Below are 16,045 nucleotides of genomic sequence, written 5' to 3' on the forward strand. Positions count from 1 at the left end.
TTTTCCACTTTCAAGTTAGTCATTTTTTGATCCATCTCAGTCAACTTTTCTTTTAAACGACTAACTTCGTGGTGGGAAGATCGAGACTGTGATGACATGTACTGTGATGAAATGGATCCAAAATATTTGGTGGGAGTAACGAATGATCCTTGACAGCGTACCCGACCATATATTTCAGGACCCAAAACGTCATTAATAGCTTGGTTTTCAATGTCATCATCATTAACAATACCTCGACTCGAAGCAGTAGCATGATGCTCCGCCTTTTTCTCCCTCAATTTTTCCTAAATAAAAGTGAATAATTAATTAAAATAAAAAATGGCATGATACAAATATAAATAAAGTCATGTAAATTTAAAACATCTACCCAATAAACGTACCATAATTTCTGCAGCGTCAGCAGTCATAGGAGTGCCATCCTTCTTCGTATGTGTCATGTCGAAGAGTTGGATTCGACCAACTTTAGAACCGGATGTATTTTCCTACAATGTACCATAATATAATTACTATGAGTTAGTATGTACATGGAATACAAAAAACTATTTCAATAATCTATAATACCTCCTCATGAGCTATACAAGCAAAGCTCTTTGATCCAACCGTGTGCGTAAACTTTTGTTGTTGCCTACTAGCAACACCAACATGCTCTCGGTCCTACAATGTCAAACAACCACTTTTAATGATGATTTAAAATTCGTTACAATTATTTCTGAAAAATACATCATACCTGTCCTTTTTGTGAACTCCAAAATCTGACTGTATCTTCTCATTGATACCTGAGCATTCCTGATGGGACTGTTTGCAACTTCTCTTCAAGGCTGAGATTATTCTTGAAGTATTTCTTCTTTAAGGAGCTCTTGTGGTCCCTCCATCTCTTCCCTAACGCTTACTTCACATAATCGTCAGAGACCTCTAAAAAAATTTCTCCTATACAGAAAATAAGTGTGCACCGTAAGTATAAATTAGTATTGAATTTCTATAAAGTATCTATTATAATGACATTATTACCTTAACAAAATCAACGCTTGATTTTTGTTACTATTAGGCATTTCGCTCCATGACTCGTAATTGATCGGTAACAGATTCGCATTACGTCCAACTATGCCTAAGTAACCTGCTAGAAGACGTGATTCTGGGCCAATAGGTTGACCGACATCGTTTCTTAAAACTTTGACACGATGCCCAGGAGGAAGTCAAATTTGTACGTCCTCGAGTCTTGCGTGTTCCAGCATTTTCAACTATATAATAAATTATTAAATGCCAGTTTTGAAAATGAACAAAGTAGTAAATAATGTTTCGAAGATTACTTTGAATTTCTACTTCTTCTTCAACAGTTTCAGGAACTTCAGAAGACTCAGGTGCATTCGATTCCTCGTTATTTCTTTCTTCATGGTCTTCAGAAGCTCGAACAACCCGCAAATCAGTTATTTTTCTCCTCAGCATGATATCTATAATAAACAAACATGAGTAATAAAAAAACGAATTAATTAATGAATATATTGAAAGACAACATGTTAAAGGTTATAACATTATAAATAAATAAATGAAGATATAAAATCGTACAAAAGTCTTATGTAATGTCAATTTTCATAAATATCTTCATCAACGTCCTCCCGAACTCATTAAAATTGTGTTGTATCACTAATAGTTTCATCTAAGTCTTGGATGACATAAACAATCTTTGTAGCCTAGGTATGAGAGGAAAATATCGGAGAATCTTGATCGGTTTCTTTCTTGATGGTGCTTGAGCTTCATCCTCAGTAACATTTTATGCCTCCCTACTCATCCATCGAGATTTTCCGCATACATGACAAGACTCCTGATTTTTTCGATCACCCCAATATAACATACAATCATTCAGACAACTATTAATTTTGTCATATCCAAGACCCAGATCTTTTATCATTTTCTTCATATCTTTGCATGATTGAGGGATTTTTGCAAAAGGAAACACTTCTTCTAGTAACTCCAACAATTGTGTAAAGGAATTCCCAATCCACCCTCCCAGGCATTTTAAGTGGAAAAGATGAATGCAGAAAGAAAGCTTTGAAAACTTTGATCCGTCATAAAGTTGTTCATTCATTTCATGCAGCAGCTTGTAAAACTTTGCCGCTTCTCCATTTGGCTCTTCATCGCATTCAATTCTTCCCATCTCAATGGAATCATTAACATCAGTCTGCCAATAATTTTCTGTAACATATGGTTGACTATTGTGCATATTAAATGCATCTCGTAACATCCCTTCCATGTCATCTTCTCTAAAAGTTGGATGGTAAGAAGGAGCAGAATAAGTCGAATAACTTGTGGAAGCAGATCTATCTGATAAAAACTCTCCATGAAAGATCCATTTTCTATACCCTCGAACAAATCCAAAAATAACTAGATGCTCATACACAACTTCACGAATGTGCCATTTAATGTTAACACAGTTCTTACAAGGGCAAAGAATCATATTCTCTTGGCTTGCATTCAGAAAAGCTAAATTTAGAAAGTTTTCGAATCCATTTTGATATTCGAAGCTCACCCTTGAGAAATCCATCCAAGTCTTATCCATTTCGTATTTCTGGAGTTTCAATTTCAAATGTTAAATGCTAATATTATAGAAAAAGTTAGAACCTAAACATAAGCATTAAACTATCATATTTAGTGCATACTAATATTTGCATAGTATAGAACTAATCACTCCTAAATTATAAGACTTTAAAACTAGAAAATGTTATGGGAGCAATTGTATCTCTGTTATTTTATAAAAATTATAAGGGTGCATATATAGAAATACATAATATAGAACTAATCACTTTCACAGATGTTTCATTGAAATCAATATGCATTTATATCTAAACAAACTCATGTTTCATTCTTAAAGAGAGAATATTACCTTTGTTTCTTGAGAAAAGTGTTCCTCACAATCGAATTAAATTCCAGCTGCTCAACTCAATTAACACCTAGAGAGAGAATTCAAACCGATGAAAGTGTATAACAAAATATGAAAGAAAATATAGACATTCATGTTATGCAAAAAAAACCAAAAAAATGGTTTATTTATTGCAGAAAATATCGACATTAGTGTAGCTAATTATTCTAGGTAAACTATATTCATTGGTGTAGTTAATTATTCTAGGTAAACTATATATAATAATCGAATATATCAGATGAGCATCAACAATCAAATGGGAATGCAATGGTTATGCTTTATAAATTTGCTTGTTGTTTATTGGAGAGTGGAAACGGGTATTTGAAAGAAACGACTGCTTGAATTACAGTGTATCAAGCAGGGAAAGATAAAAGTTCATGGAAACAAATACTTTCAGAAAGAAACTAATTTTAAGTGTTCCTATATCAACTTATCCTATAACTTTGAACAGAACATATATATATACACAACACACACACAAATATTGCATCAAAAACAGTAAAAAATTACATCCTATAAGAACTAAGAAAAAGAAAAGATGGAGCCAGCAGAAGACTAAGGAAAGCAATACTTCACTAATAACTTCTCTATGAAGAGTACCAATAAAGAAATAAGCCTTGAGACACAATAATGCCTACGAAAATTATTACATATAAAAAGATGGGTCAAACGTGTGATGTGTTCAAACAATGAAAACAAACAGTAAACTCACAGGAAGATAATTTAACAACAACAAATCCTGTTGATAAATTTGACACAATAATTTCACTATTTTCGCCTCAAAAACAAAAGAAATAAGCTCAACAAATCAATTTAACAACTAATGCTTGTCTCGAGACACTTTTTCCAAAGCAAAGGTATTCCAAAGCTAAAAGAAATACTATTAGTTCAATATAATACTTTTTCCAAAAACTTGGTCACTTTTTAATGGAGTTTATTTAGTTGGGTTGAAAAGAATTGTAAAGTACAAGAGATCGCAAATGAAATATTATGGGGTTAAGATTTTCAGTTCACGTTACAGTTTGGGTGTATACAAAACATTTACAGTTCGAGTGTATGCAAAATTCTTCTCATTTCCTAGCTAAAAAAAGAGACATAATTGAGCACATAATGACAGGGTCCTAAAAACAGCGATTCTTACACATACTCCTATAATCATTGAATGTTTCAGTGCTCTAAACCAATATCTGCCAACAGTCTCCTAATAAGCAACAAGGCAGAAGTGAAACTGAAATCAAATACAAACCACAAATTTTCAGAATTAAACATCAAAACCAAATTAACACAGAAGGAAAAGGTCATCGTACCGACAAGATTTGCAGCAATTAAACGTTCTCCAACAGCTTTAACCGATTGAATCAAAGCGGCAACCTGGTTTGTATAAGGCACTCGAGTTTGCGAAATGACCAATTGAAGAAGTTTCGCTGTCTGCTTCGTTGTTGTCTGTGAACCCTCAATCTTACTACCCAACCACCCAAACAAAGAAAAGGGTTCATATATTTTCTTTTCCTTTTAATTTTTTTCTCTAAGATACCAGTTTATGAATAAGATTACAGTATATTACTAAATCATTAACACCACAAGGCTTGAAAATTACATTTATTATTGTCTGGAGCAACTGGTTTCACCATCCATTATGTGGTTTGAGGAGTGGAAGATGAATTTGTCGGGGCCTTCTCGACAAAAGATTGCGGGAGATGATACATGTTTTGAATAGAAAGGAAAGATGGCTCGAACGAAGGAGAATGAAGAATGAGAGAGTTTGATAGAAAGAGATTAGAGTTTTTAACTAAGTTTGCAGGTGAAATTTAATTTGGGGGTGTTAGGGTTCATCAGTGAACTACAAAATGAAGAGGGAGATGAAAATTTAGGGTTTTTTTAAATCTAAGTTTACGACATTATAAAAAAATGCCTCTATAATGCCGATATATTGCGGCGTTTTTAAACAAAATGCCTCTATAGTGCATATATATCGCGGCGTTTAGGTAAAAAAAAGCCACTATTGTTCAACTCGATTGCGGCATTTATAGTAAAACGCCTCTATCATTCAACTCTATTGTCGCGTTTGTACAAAAAACGCCGCTAATGTGTAAATATTTGTAGCGTTTGTTGAAAAAGCGTCGCTAAAATATAAATATTTTGTGGCGTTTATTAACCAAACGCCACTATAGATTACAGCTATGGCGGCGTTTGTATAAAACGCAGGAAAAGTAAAATATTTTGCGACGTTTCTTCATAAAACGCCACTATACAATAACCTATTGCGGCGTTTATTATATAAACGCCGCAAAACTCAGGTATATAGCGGCGTTTATTGATACAAACGCCGCTAATGACCTTTATTTTATAACTTGATATTTTAAATTTTTTATTTAGGCTCTACATAAACTAAAGTTACTATCATGTAGTTTTATCTAATTACCAACAACCATACATTTAATTTTAGGATACAAAAGTTATGCATAAAAATACTTAACAACAAAATACATTAAAATTTAGAAACATTAAAGTAATGCATAAACAGTATTCACCAAATTGTTTACTAGAATTTATTCTTCATTGCTTCTTCGTGGGGAAAGAACGTAAGAAAGTTGTTTTCCTTGTTTGACAACGCATCGTTAACTTTTTCCTCTGTGTAAACTCTATATGGAGAAACTCTTCATCCATTTCACCAAATAAATCCCCTAAATCCGGTTCACCGAGAACACTCCTTGCTCGCTGCAGTGCTTCACTTGAAACAGATAACGACCTTCAATCTACAATATGAAACTTGATTGGAGGTGGCTTTGGAACTGAAGCAAACATTAAATAAATTTAAATAGAAGATAAAAACGTTTACTTGGAGTATCAGTAGAGCCAATATCATCTTCATTGAGGATAGATATTGCTTTTGCAATTGAAGATTCTTTCAACGCCACTGAGTTACCAATTTCGGTTCTAAACATCGGGTATTTATCCACTCCTCCATCATCATTCTCAATAAGCTTTGAACATCCTACATGCATGCGATCTATGAAATTTTAGAGTACAAAATAAAAATATAGTGGCATAAAATTTCAGCGATTAATTATTACCTTCACTTAGTATATCGGCCATGGAAGGGTATTTTGTAATAGGAGGGCCTTTCGGGTCATCATCGAGTTTCGATAGTAAGTTCGGACTGATAGCCTCCCAATGATAATTTGATCAATCGTCAGAGCAAAGACGCCACGTGGACATTCCGACTATATTTTCTATTACTGAATAACTTATCTTTCTCTTCCTATAGAATTCACGTTTTCAAAAGCTATTATTTTCTATTCAAAAGCAATTATTTTTCTATTCGAAAGCAAAAAAACACTTCTCCCAAGCAGTAAACTAGTAAAACAATATGTATAGATATTCTTTTCCTATTCGAAAGCTATTATATTTCTCCATTATGTTAGCTTTCTGGGTTTCCCCATTTTCAAAATACCAACAAAAAATAAATGAAAAAGTTCAATAGTGAGAGAAGGGATCAAACCGTGCAATCGTGAGATAATTGTTCGCTAGTGAGAGGGCAAATTTGGTCGTCGGGACATACAAAAAACGACGTCGGCTGTAATTGTGTGAGGGTCTTTGTTGTACGAGAGAAATCCCTTTTAGGAAAGTAGCACTGAAATGATTTTAGGGATTAGGCAGGAGAAAAGTGTGGAGCATATATTGACCCTTTTGCGACGTTTTTAAAAAACGTCATTGTAGTTCATATTTTTGCGGCGTTTTTTGCACAAACGCCACTATAAATAATACTATTGCGGCATTTTTTATTAAACGCCGCGAAATTACTTCTCTATAGCGTCGTTTGTTGAAAAAACGCCACTATAAACAACACTATAGCGGCGTTTGTTTAAAACGCCACTAAATTACCACTCTATTACGGCGTTTGTTAAAAAAACATCACTATAAACATCTCTATTGCGGCGTTTGAGCTATAAACGCCGCTAAATTACCCTCTATTACAGTTTTGTTTAAAAAACGCCGCTAAAGTATCATTTTGTGGCGTTTGTATTGTAAACACCACGATATGCTTAAATGTTGTGGCGTTTTCCCTTAAAATGCCGCTACAGAACACTTTTGATGTAGTGCGTGTGTTTAGTTTAGATTGTTAATGTATGTACATGTGAGTAAGAGTGAAAGAAATAAATACGAGTGATAGAAATAAATTTTTAATAACGGAGCTGTGTTTGTAAACTACCTGTAGCTAGTATTTATATCGTATTTATATTTTAGTTCGTATTAATAATAGTGTGAGTTATAAAAATTATTGAATGTCCACCTACGCTTCCAACCAGAATTAATTTACACATCATCAATTTATAATGATATGAATTTGGTTTGCTTCAACTTACGTTCCAAATGCGAAGCTTGGAGTAATTGATGAAAAAATGAGCCATCGCTAACTGAACTTGGTTCTTAGGCGGATAAATAGGTTCGATTTCCCGAACAATGCAACCTTGAGATCACAAAATCTCTGGGTGCTCCTCAGAGACGTCGGGCAAGATTGCGACAATGTAATCACCATTACCGGCTAAAAATGTTACGAAAGCTTTATTTCATTACTTGAGTAGCTTCGGTTAACCTTAGCCTCGGTCGAAACGCCGTCGATGGGCATTACCAGAGCCATTTTTATGGGGAAGGGTTAAGAAGATGAGGTTTTGAGGAGAGTGGGAGAAATTAACCTATTACTTCCTGAGCCGTAAATGGAGCCATTGGCCTCTTTAAATAGAAGCAACGAGTGGGATAAATTCATGCTCAAATTATCTATAAATGGAACTCAAATTAATATTATAATTGTTGTTATTATTATCCTTTTATTGCTTTTTGTTAATTTTTATGTTATTATTTTCTTTGAAAAGTTGGTCAGAGAGTCTATAATATATGTATGTATATATAAGATAGAATCTAGTTATATAGGATAAATTCTTTTAATTTTATATTAATTTATGACTATTAGACGAGTATAAGATAAGATAAGCAAGATCGAATATTATTTATATTTTAAGTATCAATTAGAAGGTGACTCTATCATGTATCAATTGATTGAATTTGTTATTATTTTAAGCGGCTTGATATTGTTTATGTCAAACCTTAAAATAGGGTCTAAAATTCTCTTAAAAAATTTTCGAGGACTAAATTGAAGTTTAATTTAATTTGGGGACCAAAGTGAAGTTTTAATTAAATTCATATCCAGATTCAAAAAGCAACTAAAGATGGAGGGCCTATAATGTGATTATTCTATTTTCTTTTTTAGGGTTTATATAACCCAAAATCAGGAAATGTTTCAAATTATTTATTTTCTCTCTCCTTAATATTTCCTCTTTCCTTAATATTTCTTCTTTTAGAAACAAATCTTTTATCGTCGTCGATCGTTGCTTCGTTTTACACCTCCTACACCATCGTATTCCTTGCGTCGTCTCGAGTCCACCAGTGTCCTTGTATCTGTTGTCGCCGGCGTGTGAGGGGTTGAGGAATATCAAGTTTATAATGTTTCAAAATCGAGCTTTCCGCCGTTCAATGTTGTGAACTGAGTTTGGTAAGTGTCTCAAAACCCCTTAAAACACACTTAGGACTTTTTTTTAGAATTTTTCCGACCCCCGTAGGCCATGCACGCACCCCATGCGCCGCCCCTGTGCATGGGGAAGTACACCGCCTGGTGGACTGCTTGGAAATGGGTCAATTCGGCCGTTGATCGTTAACCCAAAAAGTTAACATTTTCTAAAAGTCATATTTAATTTTTTTTTCGACGTCCTGAGCTCGATTCCGAAGTTTGTTTTGCCAAACTATGACTTGAAACCCCAAATTGATCCCGTTAACCCAAAAATACTTAGTATTTTAGCATTTTTGCTTATTTAATTAAGATTTGGTTATGGAATTGATCCAAGAAGATATTTTTTATGAAAGTACTCATGTTTCACCTAACCAAGGGTTAGTTAGGTCTGGTGTTTTTCGTTCGTCAAACCCACTCGATTCGCGTTCTACGAGAGTTACCCATAGGTTTTCGTAAATTATTTAAATAAAGGTTAATATTATTCATATTAGGATTCCGATATGGATTTTCCGATTCGTAGAATCTAGCAGTGCCACTAATTATGATCGACAGACTCAGTAGTAGGCTTCCTTATCAGACTTCTCAGACCGATACATGTGTGTTTCCTGTTGGTGTTACATTATTGTTTTCAACTATTGTCTAAATTGCTTGAGACTTCTGATAATACTGAATATTTTTAACACACAATACTTTTTCTGAACATGATTTATCTAATATCTGATTTACTGTATATTTCTTATATGATCTCTGCGTTACCGTATTTTCGTATCTGGTTTTTGAAAATGAAATATTTTCATGTTTTAATGGATTAAACTACCATTTTCATTCGACTACATACATGTTATTTATGTCATTGGGGGTTTTATTGGAGGAAGTATCTCAGGCCTAGTCTATGACTTGTAAGACCTTAATGCTTACTGCAGGCTCCTCGGCTTTGTGCTTAGGGTAAGTCCTTACCTCAGGCTCCTCGATTTTGTGCTCAGAGTAAGTCCTTACTGCATGCTCCTCTGCTTTGTGCACATGATAAGACCTTACCGTAGGCTCCTCTGCTTTGTGCACAGGTAGACCCTTATTGGGTGTACATGTTGGTGTATGGTTCTGGGGAACGTACACATTATGGTGATCAGATGGGAGTAGTGTTCATGTTTTTAAAACATGTTTGATAAACTGATTTAACTCATTCCGTAAATTTTAACATTTTCATATAATAGTAGACTAGGCTAGCAGACTTGGTATCAAGAAGATCGACTACACCTACTTTTGTACTACTGTATATCTCTATATGCCTCTTTGTTATACTTTGATGACACATGTTTTGTTAGCGTTTTGATATATCTGTATTACAGGTATTTTGTTTCGTAAATGTTTCATACAGTTTTTTGATATATGTATATATAAATTTATCGTATGAATCCTTATTATAGATAAATTTCATATCATATTGTTATAAGGATTTTAACGTTGTTTTAAATATGAAAAGAATCTCTAAATGCGATATGTGACCGTCTAGATTTGGGCATAACGTCTAGGCTGAGTCTAGGGGGTTACAGTTTAAGCAGGTTTCGAGTTCGAAATCTTGCGTATTCAAAAAAATCATCGAGAGATTCACCTATTAAAACTAGCTGTGTAACACGAGTCGATCTAAATTAGTCAAGATAAAATTTTAAGGACTGAAAAGAAAAATAATAATAATAATAATTTAAGAGTAATATTTTACGAGCACATTATATATTTTACGAGGGCCTTTTTGTCATTGACTATTATGGCTCATTAACGACTAAATATAAGTTTATACATACACACATTTTTTTAAAACATGAATAAATACTCACATTTGGTATTACGAGCTCGCAATGAGATGTATTTTACGATCGTTTATTCACTAATTTTATTTCGTTGTGTTGTGACAACATATTATTCATTTATAATAGGTAAAATTGAACGCTATTAAATATATAAGATATTATTCCACAAATTAGTCTCTCTCACATATTACTTTAGAATATGCTTTGCCTAAAGAGAGAATATACTATTGAAGATATTATTTATTTCATTTCCGATTGTGGGAAATGCTTCTTACTCTTCGATACTAAACAGATGGATTAAGGAGAGATTGGCGGGACGACCACCCCTAATTTTTTTTTGTATAATTTAAATATTTTAATGTATAATCTATTTTCGCATTTAAAATTTTATGAAAATTTTACGTCAGTATCGTTCCTACATATTTAACAAAGGGAGTGAATGTAGATGACTACAAGACAAGAAGCTAATCATGTAAAATATCAATTCATATAGGCAGAATAAGATTTTAAGAAATATTGCAAGTGCTTGTGTGATAGATTGCAAGGAGGCTTGGGTTTCATTTGGTCTTTGATTAAGAAAAAGGGACCTGCCCTCTCAATTTTCCGTAAATGGATGTCGGTCCACCGGGGAGACTGGTATGAGCATGGGGTAGTGAAGTCATAGCAAGAAAATGTAAACTGATTCATAAATTGAAAAGAATAAAGAAGACGGTGAAAAGAAATCCAAATGGTAGTACATATTGAACCAGCCAGCTACAATATAGCCATAAGTACCTAACTAATATCATAATCACCAAGAGCAAACAAAGGCATAATAATCATACGACGGTCTCATATTGTAAGAATCTTCTTAACAGCTTCAGGCCTGCAAAAACGAACGTCATTTTAAGTAAACAAGAGAGGGTGGCATGCTATTCAAATTTGGTTGAGGAATATAGAATTCGACTCCGTTATTGTTGAGTCGAGTTCAAGTAGTTTGAGCTGTTGAATAAGTCTAATTGAAGCATCTTAAAACTCAACTAACCCACAAGTCTAATTGAGCTTTTTTTTTTACTTTTAATTAGTATTGAAATCCTTCAATTCGAACTCGAGCTTCAGCACAAACATGGATAATCGTGTTTGAATCAAGCATGGATAATCGAGTGTTTGAATCAAGCGCGAGAATCAAACTCAACTTTTACTAGCCAAATGTCTGAGCACTTCAATTTTTATTCTAAACCGAGCTCATGCTTTAAAAGTGGCACTCGATCAAGTATGCATTCTTACTTTGTTAGCAATGTTGTTGGAAAGCCAATCTAGACCATCATAAAGTCCCTCACCGGAGGTTGCACATGTACTCTGGATATACCTGAAAAGACCACCGAAGAAACCAGTGGCAATGAATAAGAAGACTGCACAATACAGCAGGAACACTCAACAAAAAAGCTTACCAGTGACGCTGTCGAAGGGAATGGAGACCAAGCTTATCAGTTATTTCAGCAGCATTCATTGCATTTGGAAGATCCTGCTTGTTAGCAAATACAAGCAACACAGCATCTCGCAGCTCATCCTGAAAATAAATAAAAATAAACACGGTAACCATGAAATCCAGCAACACTGAACCAAGAGAAGAAGACTCAACTCATGTCGTGTAGATTTAACTTCGACATATCAGCACCCATCCATTTTCATTTAATAATTTTCCTTAATTTATCAAACATGATCTTTTAAGAACAGTGATCATACTACTTTTGGTGAATAAATATTTGGAACAAAACCACTAGCAAAAATTACACAAACAGTTTACATTGAATTTAACCATCTGCTTCAAAAATTGTATTTTCAGACTATTGTTTCTTTGAATCCACATTTTTCAACACAGCATTCACTGAATAGAACATTGTTGTGAAATGGTCATTGAAATCAACAGATCAAGTAACATGGAAATCTCATGCCATTTTATGTTGGATGTATTTTGACACAACTGCTTATGGGTCAAGTTATAGAAAGGACGTCATTGAAAAGAGTTAGGGATGTAGGGCATTGTACATTTAGGAAGAATAGAGGAGCCATGAGCAATAGGCTGCCCTTCTGTATGGATACTAAATCTTAATTTTGTATGAAGCCAGTGAATAGCATTGAAAAGCCGATTGTAAGTTATGACAGCAATAAAACACAAGCAAAAACAATAACTATAAAATCAAAGGTTGATCCATTTCAAAGTAACTACCATACCTCATTCAACATTCTATGCAATTCATCCCTGGCCTCAATGACACGGTCTCTGTCGTTGCTGTCAACCACGAAGATGAGACCCTGTGTATTTTGGAAGTAGTGCCTCCACAAAGGACGAATCTGCACAATTAACAATAAAAAACTAGACATTATTGTTTTTCCATAATTTAAATATCAGAATATGTGGGGAAAAAACATAACTATTACGGTGACAGAAAGTAAAAGGTTATTTCCATATTACGGAATAACAAAGCTTAAACATCAAAGTATAACACGCATACCTTGTCCTGACCACCAACATCCCACACAGTGAAACTGATGTTCTTATATTCCACAGTCTCCACATTAAATCCTGAATGAGAAATACATGGCAAATCATGAGCACGGATCAATGCATCAAAAACATTAAAAGTTGGGGTAAATTACAAATTTCATCACTCAACTTTAACCTCACTCCTATTTCAATCACTTAAGTTTAGTTTCAATCTAATCACTAAATTTATACATTGAAAATTTTTGGTCACTCAACCGTTTTCTTTCTAACTCTGTGCTGACATGACTTTTTTTTATTAATTTTTTAGCCACGTAGGTGCCAACTCAAAATCCAGCCACTGCTCACCACGATTGGCCACCGCCGAATGTCGTTGCTGAAGATCAATAAGTCTCAAAATTTCTCACAAAACGTGTTTTACCCTTCTAAACGACTCAACGAATCTAATCGGTAAAACATTATTAAGATCCACAAGTTCTTGCATGAACTTAAGATTGGAAACAAAAAGAGAATAATCTGACAAAATGTGTTGGGTGTACCTAATGACACAATCTACATTCTGCAAATGGCAATGGCTGTTTGCAAACGTCTCTTGCTGTATCATAACACAGCGTCATTCAACTACAGACTTCTATATCTCAGTGGACTGGATTCACACTCAAATTCAAATGGCAATGGCTGTTTGCAAACGTCTCTTGCTGTATCATAACACAGCGTCATTCAACTACAGACTTCTATATCTCAGTGGACTGGATTCACACTCAAATTCCATGAAACTATTCCACTAACCCAAGTCCCAACCTGTCAATTTTACGCCGGGGGGGGGGGAATTCAATATGACAATTCTAGTTCAAATTCGATTTAAAATTAAACTTATAAAACAGATCGGAAAAAAGCAACTAGGGCACTTTTGAATGATTTTTTTAATCTGAGGTTGATAGAAACCGTGCTTCTTGAAGAAACTGATGACAAAACAAAACAAGAGCAATTAAAAAGTTTGGTGATTTAATTGAATTTTTTTTATAATTTTAGGACCAAAATAGGAGTAAGAGTAAAGTTAAGTGATGGAATTTGTAATTTTCTCTCAAAGTTAATGTACCAAACAAAATCAAAAAAATAATTAAATGCATTGGTCCAAAATCCTAAGACGACAACCATTCTATAACAATAATTTGACTTGTTTCATTCTGTTTTTTCTCTATTCCATCTCGGCCCTCCAGAAGAGGAGAAGAAAAGGGGGTGAGTCTTCTTCAGGAAATCACTAGTTTTTCAAACCCAACGGCAGATTTCTGCCAATCCTTGATCTTAGAGCATGATAGGGAACTATAGAGATTAATCTAACAGTGTTTCTTACTATCTTATGATTACACCCAAGAAAGATCTTTGCATATTCATGCTATTCCATCACTTTGGCTGTAGAGAATATTTTGGTTGCATTTGGTTAGTAAATGTTTTGTTTAGAGGACTTTCAATTTCAAACCTCTTACAAAAACATTAATGACGGAATAAACATAGTTAGGCATCTTATTGGATCACAAGCTCAACTTGCCAAGTGATCCCATCTTGGAATGAAATCCAGCACTCGAGGTGCAACTATAAGTCCCATAGGACCAAAAACACTAAATTCTAAAAAGAAAGACAAGAAATAGAGAGAGGTGTTACCTGCTTTGCAAGCTAGTCTTTGCCATGGAGTACATGGAAATTGAAGACATACATTTTCCAAATGAAGGGCAAACAATCATAGGAATAGAAGAATTGACACAGTGCTAATATAAATTTAGAAATAATCACCTAAACCATAGATTAAAAAAAAGAATAAGGATTTGGAATAAGAGCGCTCACCGATGGTGGGAATAGTGGTGACAATCTCTCCAAGCTTGAGCTTGTACAAGATAGTAGTCTTACCAGCTGCATCAAGGCCAACCATCAAAATTCGCATCTCCTTCTTGGCAAAAAGCCGGCTGAAAAGCTTTGCGAATGTCAGTCCCATTTCTCTTCTCTACCTGTTGATCCCTGGATATAATGCAAATTCACATATATCATCTTCCATCCAACCAAAAAACAAAGAAAACTGAAATATACATCAATACTCAAATTCAACAAATCAAATAAATCTGAAGGCAGAGGTGCGAAAAATCAATGCCATGAAGAAAGTTCCATAAACCCCAGCGAGAATTTTCTTTTAAAATCAAATATAAACAATAGATCTAGAATAGTTCATTGGAGGAATATTCAGATCAGAAAGGAAAGCAAAAGAATTTCTCAAAACTCGACACAAAAGCCATTTAATGAACTAGTAAATAAGGAAATCAGGCCACAACTCGTTCTTAACAAAACGAAATCTAAAAGATAATGAAATCGTTTCAAAGCCTGACATCTAAAGCAAAGTGAAAAAATCCAAGTGTTTACATACAGCACTTGCGAGATCAAAAATCAAAATAGAGATTATTATCATTATTATTACTACTATTACCTTTGGAGATAATCGCAGAGGGATGCAGGAGAGAAATTTGAATTTGAACCGAACGCAAGAAAAGCGAATCGGACAGAATTTTGAGAAACGAGACCAAAGCTTACTATGGGGCAATAAACAATTCGGTTGGTTTTAAAATGATGAAGGTTGTCAAGAACCGCTGATCCGGTCCGCGGGTGCACGGTGAGCCGGGCCAGCTACTTTTCCCGGTCATTTTAAAATAACCAAATTGCCGCGTATAAAGTTTCTCATGTTAGTTCCAATCAATCAGCGACACGTCACAGTTGTTTTACCATGTGTACTTGGGTTGTGATCTCGGCTACCATATTTTATTTATTTTTATGATTATTTATTTTAACACGTGGTTAAGACAATATGTATTTGGTTAATATTATAAAATAATATCGTTTCAGTTCTTGACAATGTACGTACATTTTGCTGACGAAATTGTATGAATCTGAAATATTTAAGTAAATAATATTTTTTTTTACCGTTGAAATTACTCAATATATTTAAAATAACTACAATTATATACAAATCACATACAATATTATTTGATAATTCTATCCACATGATCAAAGTTTAAACACATTATATAATATGTACTGTATATATTAGAATTTGTGTCAAATTTTAAGAAAAACAACATTATGAAAGTTTGAATATATATTTAATCTTTGAATATGTTCACTTCTTTTAATTTGATATTTATATTTTTTTAATCTCAACTTGACACTTTATTTTAGCTATTTTAAGTAAATAACACGTGAAAATATCGATTTTTTAGTAGATCATGATAAGA

At 33.9% G+C, this 16,045-nt stretch overlaps 1 protein-coding gene and 1 long non-coding RNA gene across 2 annotated transcripts; one reads left to right on the forward strand and one right to left on the reverse strand.

The window, feature by feature from the left end:
- Positions 1 to 418: 418 nt before the first annotated feature.
- Positions 419 to 14,315, forward strand: LOC120215275. Its single transcript, XR_005524925.1, has 3 exons — positions 419 to 430; positions 12,715 to 12,724; positions 14,192 to 14,315. It is a non-coding gene; the product is annotated as an uncharacterized LOC120215275 (long non-coding RNA).
- Positions 11,110 to 15,355, reverse strand: LOC120215273 (ADP-ribosylation factor 2-like). Its single transcript, XM_039212996.1, has 7 exons — positions 15,244 to 15,355; positions 14,613 to 14,783; positions 12,781 to 12,851; positions 12,500 to 12,619; positions 11,716 to 11,834; positions 11,552 to 11,633; positions 11,110 to 11,150 (listed from the first exon to the last, which is right to left on the reverse strand). The coding sequence occupies exons 2-7, from the start codon at positions 14,758 to 14,760 to the stop codon at positions 11,145 to 11,147; spliced, it is 546 nt and encodes a 181-aa protein (XP_039068927.1). The 5' UTR covers positions 14,761 to 14,783; positions 15,244 to 15,355; the 3' UTR covers positions 11,110 to 11,144.
- Positions 15,356 to 16,045: the final 690 nt, after the last annotated feature.

The sequence above is a fragment of the Hibiscus syriacus genome, unplaced genomic scaffold (assembly GCF_006381635.1).
Source record: "Hibiscus syriacus cultivar Baekdansim isolate YM2019G1 unplaced genomic scaffold, ASM638163v2 tig00110114_pilon, whole genome shotgun sequence".
Classification (NCBI taxonomy): Eukaryota; Viridiplantae; Streptophyta; class Magnoliopsida; order Malvales; family Malvaceae; genus Hibiscus; species Hibiscus syriacus.